This window comes from Lagopus leucura, unplaced genomic scaffold (assembly GCF_019238085.1).
Source record: "Lagopus leucura isolate 7727_CA_CO unplaced genomic scaffold, USGS_WTPT01 Super-Scaffold_100052, whole genome shotgun sequence".
NCBI classification, from domain to species: domain Eukaryota; kingdom Metazoa; phylum Chordata; class Aves; order Galliformes; family Phasianidae; genus Lagopus; species Lagopus leucura.
In genome coordinates, this window is record NW_024962298.1 from 1,552,595 (window position 1) to 1,561,741 (window position 9,147).

The 9,147-nt window shown below is 56.7% G+C and overlaps 1 protein-coding gene across 2 annotated transcripts; it reads right to left on the minus strand.

The window, feature by feature from the left end:
• Positions 1 to 1,126: 1,126 nt before the first annotated feature.
• Positions 1,127 to 4,287, minus strand: CPLX3 (complexin 3). 2 transcript variants are annotated; one of them, XM_042885721.1, is made up of 5 exons: positions 4,216 to 4,287; positions 4,013 to 4,105; positions 3,352 to 3,531; positions 2,931 to 3,018; positions 1,127 to 1,733 (listed from the first exon to the last, which is right to left on the minus strand). In XM_042885721.1, exons 3-5 carry the CDS (start codon positions 3,510 to 3,512, stop codon positions 1,509 to 1,511), a joined length of 474 nt encoding a protein of 157 aa, XP_042741655.1. In that variant the 5' UTR covers positions 3,513 to 3,531; positions 4,013 to 4,105; positions 4,216 to 4,287; the 3' UTR covers positions 1,127 to 1,508. The 2 variants fall into 2 exon arrangements, with proteins under 2 accessions (XP_042741655.1, XP_042741654.1); XM_042885720.1 differs by having other exon boundaries at positions 3,352 to 4,105.
• Between the last annotated feature and the right edge of the window lie 4,860 nt (positions 4,288 to 9,147).

Consider the following 9,147-nt stretch of genomic DNA (forward strand, 5'->3'; position numbering starts at 1 on the left):
GCACCACAAACCTCATCCCTGGGGGCTGGCCCCAGCAGGGCCCCTCACCGACGCTGCGGAGCAGGGGGCTGTTCTCCAAATCTGCTGTATTTCAGGAGGTGTGATTTATCATCTGGAATAAATACTATTTGGGGGTTTCTCCACCTGTCTTTAGGGAGACCGAGGGGGTGGGTGCCACCCCATCCAGATGTGTGTGGTGGCAGCGGTGTCACCCAAAGCCACCACGCAGAGCGGGGCCCCAGGCTGTGACCTCCTCTTGCAGAGACCTTTTTATGGGATTTTTTTGCCGCATTATTCTGAGCAGAGATTAAATATCCCGAGGCTTTAAAGAGCTTTCAAGCCTCCCGCCCTTGCAGCCAGTGATCACATATGCCTTCACGCTCTGCCTGAGATGCGCCCCAATGTGGAGCTGTGTCCCCAGGGTTGGTGTCGGGATGGTTTAGGGTCACACTGTACCAGCTGTCCTTGACATTGAGGCTTGCAGCCATGGAGGTGATGCTGTGCTCCCCTGTAGTGCTATGGGTTGAAAGGGACGGGGGGAGGTGGGTCAGTGGGATTTTTATTTTTTCCCCCCTCCCAGGTTTTAAGATGCTCCCCGTAAAGCCTCTTAGACGCAGGGAAAGAGAGACGTGGGGTGCTGCTGCATGATCCCCTTAATCCGATTGTCCTTCCAGCAGCGTCCTGCAGGGAGGTTTAATTAACTGCAAAAATAACAGCCAAAAAGGGAAAACAAAAAACCCCAAGCGTGCAGTGAGATCCCCCATCCCCGGGTAGCACTCATCTGTTTCTCTGCTTTAACCATTATTCATCTGGGGCTCTTGCATGGGGGCAGTGCACCGGCCATCACACCAGTGGCACAGTGGCTCCATGCATCTTTCCAAAGAAAGGGCTTCCCATCCAATGCACGGAATCATTGAAGTTGGAAAGGAACCTTAAAGGTCATCCAGTCCAATTCTCTGCAGCTGGGGAGGAATGCTGGTTTATTTTTTTTTTTCCCTGGGCGCGCTGAGCACAAAGCCCACATGGGTGTCAGCAAAGGTGCTCTGAACGTGATGCTTCCACCACCCAGCACTGAAACACCGTTGCCTGTAATGCTGGAGGAAGCACTGCGGGAGGAAGGAATGCATAGACATCTCCTGGTATTTATTCCAGCGGCGATAACGGTGCCGTGGCACGGGGACAGCATAGGAGGTGTAACACTCGACTGAGCACAGCACACGACCACATCACGACAGAGAAGGAAGCGTTTTCCCTTACGGGGTCACCTTCTGCCCCTTCTCCCGCACGGAGCCGATCCCAGCCCGGGAGATAGGGACTCCAAGCCATCCCTTTGCTCTAACCTCAGACCGGACCGCAACCCAACAACAAAACCACGCACGGGGATACCGGCACGGACGGAGCGGGGACATCTGGGTCAGGGCTTAACACGGCTCAGAAGGAGGACCCGGCTCACACGGACGTCGGTGGGTCCCCACCACTGCAAGGCTGAGGGCATCGCGGCGATTGGGTCACATCACGGCGCATTTCTCGGCTGATTGCTTCAGGTCCTCTAGCGTGGCCGAGGCTTTGTCCTTCAAGGAGTCAAGGTCCAGGTTCTGGATGTTGCTGAGCTGACCAATGACGGAGTTCTTCTCTTCCTCCTCCTCGTTGTCCTGCTCGATCATCTTGGCCAGCTCCTTGGGCAGCTCCACGTCGCCTCCCACCAGCTGGATCTGGTTGTCGTCCGTTTCGTTCTGAAAGTCAAAGCGAGGGGTGGTGGGACATGAGGGCAGCGAGACTGCATCCAAAATCGACGTCATTGTGCCTACGTGGGCTTTGGCAGCCGACCCAAGGTCTTGAGGGCCGGTCCCTGGCATCCCTGGGTGGGATGATGCCCATGAGCTCCATCCCTCAATGGCCAGAGGCAATGTGGCCAAGCAGAGCTCAGCATGCACTGAGCAGCAAAGCAAGAGCCGATGTGCAAAGCAGATTGAGCCAGCGTGGCTCTAAATTGCCTTCCAGCTCCCATCCACGGTTTGGGCACCCAATTAAGCTACACGTATGTCTAATGACTATGCCCACCGGCGAGCGTATTGGGGTCAGCTCTGTACTGAAGAGCTTGCAAGAGGCAGACCAACTGCCAAGCAGGATCAGGAATGAGCAGAAGAAACTTGTCTAAAGATTGGAAGGGACATCTCAAGCACGAGGAAGCAGCAAAAGGATCGGGGGCCCATAGCTCAGCAAGTCCCCACTTCCCCCGGAGGAAATCTCCATCTTTTTTCTCTGCCTTTCTTCTTTTTTTGGCAGCAGAGGACAGATCCTCCAGCTGTTGTTTGCTGGCAGTTACGTGGGTGCAAGGAGCAGCGGGGCGTTCATCCAGGCTGGACCAAGAATCTCCAGCAATAAGAACAATATCACTTGGCTGAGCTGACCTTTCCAAACTAAAATTAGCCCAGCTCCAGTTCACAGCATTCACCACCGAGAGCTGCAGAAAGGCTCTCGCTGAATGCCGGGGGTGTTTTGGGGAGGGGGGGGACACTGGTGGCAGCTCCAAGAGCTGAATTGTCGCTGATTGAATTGTTCCCAGTGGGGCGGAAGTTCCAAAATTGGGATCCATCTAGGAAGCGTTTGCCAAATTATCTGTGGAGCTGGCTAATCCAGGGGGGAAGGAGCCACGCTCTGCTCACAGCTTACAGGGATGGCAGCCTGGAGTGGAGGGGGGCTGGCCCTCAAGGAGATGGGGTTGGGGTCAAAAGAGGGGAACTGGGGGACGAGCGTGCGCGTTGGGGTCCGCTTCTTTGGGATGGTGGAGCTGGTGGTGCTCAGAGGTGGCTGGAAGGTCTGATGGAATGGTGCTTTTTAGGGGAACAGAGTTATGCTTTGGGATTCGGGGCTCACAACCCCCCTGGGAGGTGGTTCCCATCTCTCCTCCTGTTTTCCCTGTGCCATACCTTGGGGAGCCGATACTTGTCTCGGAAGTGGGATCTGACCGTGGCCCTCTCTGCCTTGCGCTGGGCAAACTGAGCGTCTCGCTCCATCCTGTGAACCACACAGGGCAGTTATGAGTGCCCCCACCACCTCATCATCCCCCTCCCCCACAAACGAGGTGTTCCCCATCTCCACAAAGTCTCGATTCCCCCCCCCCCCTCCCCCCCCCTTTGTTGTTTTATTTATTTATTTATTTTTAACCCTGCTGCACAGCCAGAAAGGAGAAAAAAATCCCCGAGGAAGCGGATTAAGGGATTAAGGGGGGGGGAAGAGGTTCATTAAACAGCGTCCTGGCCCTGCCACCCCCACCATTGTTTTCCTCTATGCACGGAGAGCTCCAGGACCTCGTCCCAACCCGTCCGTCCCCCCTCCCCCAGCACTCACTTCTCCTCCACCAGCTGCCGCTGATACTCCTCATACTCCTCCCGGGTCATGCCTTGAGCCTCTGCTGGGGACTTCTCACCCTCGCTCTTCTCCTCGCCTCCCAAGCCACCCGTCAGGTTCTTCAGCTGCCCCCCAACCATGCTCTTCACCATGAACGCCATGGCTGCGGGGTGTGAGGTGCTGGGAAATGTGGGTACCGGGGGGGAGATGGGATGTTCAGAGAATGGAGGAAATGAAGGTGTTGGGGTGTTTGGGGGGTAGGATGCCCGAGGAACTGGAGACAGGGGGGAGAGAAGATGCTCAGAGCACTGGAGTGATGCGGGTATCGAGGGTAGTGGAGAGATGGAATACTCAGGGAACTGGAAGCTGTGGGTAACGGGGAGGTGGGATGCTCAGGGAACCAGGAGATGCAGATACCAGAGGAGGTAGGGGGGAGATAGGATGCTCAGGGAACTGAGAGATGCGAGTATTGAGGCTAGCAGAGAAACGGGATGCTCAAGGAACCGGGAGATGTGAGTAACGGGAAGGTGGGATGCCCAGGGAACAAGGAGCTACGAGTAGCAGGGTTAGCAGGGAAATGGGATGCTGAGGGAACTGGGGAGATGCGGGTATCGAGGGGACCGAAGGGATGGGATGCTCAGGGAACCGGAGATGTGGGTACCAGGGGCAGAGGGGAGATGGGACGGTCGGGGTACCGAGGAGACGCGGGTATTGGAGGCAGCGGGGAGATGGGATGCTCGGGGAAGCGGCGACCCTGGAGCGGAGAGAAAAGGAGCCGAGTTAGCGGGGAGCCGCGCGAGTTGTGCTGTCGGGAGACCGAGGGGATTCCCGGTGCCGGGGTACCCCGAGTCTCTCCCTCCTTACCGGGCAGCCTGAGCTCAGCGCCGGCCGCTCTCCGCTCCGGGATGCCCGGCGTTCCGCCCGGGGGTCGCTGGGGGCGGCGGGCGCTGCAGCTCCGCGGCGCTGACAGCTCCGTGTGAACGCGGCGGGGCGGCACCGCCCGGCCCGGACCCCCCCGGACCCCCCCGGTAAGAGGCGGAGCCGCCCCGCCTCCCCCCCCCCCCCGGTGTTGTTGGGGGGATGAGGACTGAGGGAAGGGGTGAAACTTCACGGCGGGGTCGTGTGGAGCCGGAGGGGGATCGGGATGGCTGGGGTTGATATCTTCCCTCCCCCGCCCGCCCCACTCCGACCCCCGGTGGACCAAACCCCCGGGAGACCTTTTTGCTTATCCTTGTTCTATTTCTTAATTTTCCTTCTTATTTTTCTTCTTTTTTTTCCCTCTTTTTCCTGAAGGAAAAGAACCGGATTTGGCACCCCTCGAGTTGTCGCTCGCTCTTAGCCTGCAAGAGCTGGCGCGGCCCGAAGCGCGCTGTTAATGATGTTAATTAATTCTAATGCAAGCTGCCACCTCTCCCTGCAAGCGTTGCCTTGGACAAGCGAACCTGGCACCCCTCGGCCGCAACCCCGGAGCTGAGGAAGGTGCAGGCACCGATTGCACGGCCCCGCATCCCCTTCCCATCCCGCTCCCACTGCCGCCTTCCCTTTGGCCGCAGCCCCGGGGGCAGCGCGCAATTAACGGCGTTTCCACGCGCCTCCCTTCCAGATGGCCAGCCTGGCTTTAGCGTGCGTTTCTCCTTCTTTTTCCTCTCCTCCCGTGAAAATACACGGCGTAGCCCGGCTCCAATCCCAGCTTGCAGGAAAATCATTTCATTTTCAGAAATTTAAAGACAATCTCTGCAGATTAAAATGATGGAACAGCTGTGGAACGATGGAGCAAAGTGAGCGGGGAGGCGGGGGGGAGTTGAGGGGGGGTATTTCCTCCCTCCCCCCTTTGCCCAAGGGAGCACCAGGTCTTAAAAGGCAAACAGCATCATCTCGGTGCGTTCCACTTGGCCGTCCCTCTGCTTTGAGCATGGGCCTTTGTGGCTGACCACCCCCCCTTCCCCCCCCTTGTATCTCCAGGTCTGTGCTCACAGATTGCTTTTTGGGAAAGCAGGGCTCGGGATCCAGCCCTGTGGGTGTCACCTGCTTGGGTGCGCAGCACCTGGATGCAGGACTGGGAGCGTGCCTGCAGCCCGCCTTGGTTAACAGCAAGAGACTGGAAGTCAGGACTGATTTTTCCAGCTGGATTAGATGGGTCGGCTGCTGCGTAGCCTCCCTGTCTGAGGAACGTAGAGGAAGCAGCTCTTGATGAGCTGAGCTGCTTGGACAAAGCAGTGAGGTGAAAACAAGCACGCGATTCCCGGCTGTCTGGAGGCTCCGCGGTGCTTTTTGGGAGGAGGTGATGGATGGAGGTCGGGGAGCCCGGCGCCTTGGACATGGATGTGCCCCCGGGACAAGAGCCATGAGATGGCCCTTTGCAGCCTCTGGCAGCCCGGGGTGTTGGTGGCATTTGTAGGGATGAAGTAAAAGGCCAAGAAAAGGGCATTGCCTTCTGCAAGGCACAGGGAAGCCTCACCTCCAGAGAGGGCAGGCAGCTCTGCTGCGCCCCTGAGCTCGGTGTCCTTATGGAGGTGGCACTCAGAGGGATGCTGCAGGTCCTGGTTATAACTGTGCCCACTGTGGAGCTTCCAGGCATCTGCTTTTCCATTTGCTTTTCACCGCCGCTTCTCCCCGCAATGTATTCCAGTTGGAATGACTCATCCTTCCTCTCAGGACTCCAACCTGCAGTAATGAGATGTAAATCCTCGCATGACCTATTATATTAGCTTATGCTATATCACACATCTCCGTGGATTAGAAGGGAGGGAGACGAGACGTCCTCCCGAGGCAGCAGCCAGTGGGATCTAAGAGGATCGCTCCTTGGCGTTGGCACCTGGTTTGAATACCTCTGCCATGAGATCTGCTCACAGCAGACACACGTCAGCCCAGCTCTTCTTTCCAGGTAAGTGGAGAACTGACCCCAGCTCCTCACCTGCAAGCTCTCTGGATGGGAGCAGGGTTTGCCAGGGTCGCGTGCAGTGGCCCGCTCTTGAAGCAATGTAGATTTCATGGAGCTTTCTCTCCCTTTCACCATGTTTCTCTCTGCTGTTACCTTGCTAGCTGTCCAGCCAGGTGCTCAGACACGAGGTGATGTTTCTACGACGTCGCTCTTCCAACTCCAAGGCCAAGTGCAACCCCACGCTGTACCCAAATGCTGCACCACCCCATTACCTGCTGCAGCCCTCCCAGGGATGAGCTGAATCCAGGTGGCACCTGGAGCTACAGCACCACCCAGATGACACCAGGTAAGCCTTGCAGTGGATGGCAAAGGGCTGAAAATGTTGAAGACCCCAAGCGCAAGCACGGGATCAGCAAGGCTGGAAAAGGCCTTGGAGCTCATCAGGTGCAGCCATGAGTAGGTCCTGGAAGGATGTGTGTGTGCTGGAGACACACCGGGGGAGGAACGAGGCGGCGCTGCTAAATAAAGCAGGCAGGCTCTGCCGGGTGAAGTCACACTGACACTTCCCCGCCGGCTGTCACTTGGTGTGACGGGCACAGTCACAGCAGCACAGGGCTTTGGAGCTCAGCCATCAGGGCCGGGAACACTGAGGGACTGGTGAGGATAAGGCCAGGAGCATCAGCAGGGGCTGAGGGACACCCAAAGGGGCAAGGATAGGGATATCGGCAAGCTTTGCCAAGGAGGCTGTGGATGCCCCATCCCTGCAGGCATTCAAGGCCAGGCTGGATGTGGCTCTGGGCAGCCTGGGCTGCTGGTTGGTGACCCTGCACGTAGCAGGGGGTTGGAACCGGATGAGCGTTGTGGTCCTTTTCAACCCAGGCCATTCTGTGATTCTATGATTTGGGTGGGAAAGCACGAGGGACCCTTGGAGATCTCAGCACTGGGCTTTGGGCTTCGAGCTACTCTGGGTCCCGTGGCCATAGCCAACCCCCCTCCTCTAAGACCCACACCAGCCCCACTGTGCCCTCCACTGGTAAGTGAGGTGGATAGGGAGGGTTGAGGTCATCCATCAGACAGCACCCTGTATATAACACCTGAATATCGTGACATCGGTGGCACTGAATGGCAAAGCAATGCACCTCCTGCTCTAGGTGTAGCCGTACAGGCGTGGGAATCACCACAGCTGGGGGTGAGGGAGGCGAGGGGGGGCCGCGGTGGCACCCGAGCAGTGACACAAATACACAGGGACAGACACACGGAGCCGTGTAAACAGGCACATGGGGAGACCATGTGCTGCTTGGCTGTCGGTGCATGCCCCCAGCAAAGGCACACGGCATGGGGAGCACGTGTGGGAGACATCCCAGAGGGGGTCTGACCAGGGTTCTCCTTTCCTGGAGAGCTCCAAGGGAGAGAGCATCAGCAGCTGGGAGGGATGGTGTGACCAAGGTGACCTTGGCTGCAGGTTGGTGACCCTGCAAGGCCAACCTCAGGGAAGGGAAAGCAAAGGGTGTGCGAGTGCAGAGGCGTCCCGTGCCTCCTGCAGCCTCTGCAAACGTCAGCGCGGGTCCCAGGGACTCACCCTGCCCTGCTGCCTGCAGCAGGCACCCCAGCCAGATGGGGGGATGCTGAGCCAAGCTGGGATCGCCGCCAGCAGTGCAACGGGGCAGGGATCAGCAGCTCACAGCCCTGCTTCCCACTGAGGAGATCTCCAATCCAAACCCCTGCACCCAAGCTGACGGATCCCACCCAGCCCCTTTGTGCGGACCGCTGTTGTGAAGGGAAGCAGAGAGCCTTGAGCAGTAGGTGGAGGCAAAGAGCAGAGAGAGGGAGGACAGTGCTTGGAGGTGGGGGTCGTCCTGGTGCTGGGGCCGATTGGTGGCCCAAGGGGACAGGGATAGCACTAATATCTTTCTACCTCTGGTTTCAGCCCACCGCATGAGGCTGCTCAGCCTTTCTCTCCATTTCAAAAGCCACGTTCTTGCTGGCTTTGCCTGAAAATGACTTTAATCTTCATAAGCCCGAGAAGTAAAGCTGCTTATAGGCGATGTGAAGAAGTTGGGGGGGGGGGAGGAGAGAAACAGACAGGGTTAGTCCGGGAGAAATGAAACCCTACAGCATCAGACCCCATCACAGCACTGTGCCACCCCTTCCACGCACCTGGATTCCATTGCTACACCCAGTGTGAGGCATCATTGTGATGAGCTCGTCAGTTCTCAGGCTGGAACCACCCCACCATGCCCAGAAGAAGGGGAACTGTGCCAGGGGGTCCTTATCCCCTATGGGGTGGGTGCAGGGGATGAGTGACAGAGGGCTCTGGCAGGCGGGATGTGCCGCGTCCGTATGGAATGGTTTTATTACAGTTTTAATCTCACAGTCGGTAGCATTACATGAGAATAAAGCACTGGACAGGACTGGAAAAAAAGGCCTCTGGAGACAGCATGCAAACATTGCAACAAGTTTAAAGCAAAACAACCCAAAAAAAGCGCCCTCGGGGGACGCTGCTGCGCTCCCAGCAATGCAGCGTCTCCTCTGGAACCATCACTTCTGTCGTTGGGGTTTCCTTTTTGTGTGTCCATTTCATTGGCTTATTTATTATTATTCTTCTTTTATTAACCTTCTTTCTTCTTCTTCTTCTTCTTCTTCTTCTTTTTTTTTTTTTTAATTTTCTGTCTTTTAATTACATTAAAAAATAAGATTCGTACTTTAGTAAAACGGCCAGCGCTCGGCTGGGCCCCTGCTTGAAATAATAATAATAATAAAAAAAAAAACAAAAAACCACAACGTAATGACAACAACAACAAAATAATAATAAAGCAACGGCTCCCCTCCCCCCCTCAAAAAAAAAAAACAACAAAAAAAAAGGAACCCGAACGAAAAACACCCCAAAATCAAAGGGGGGGGGGGGGGGGGGGAAA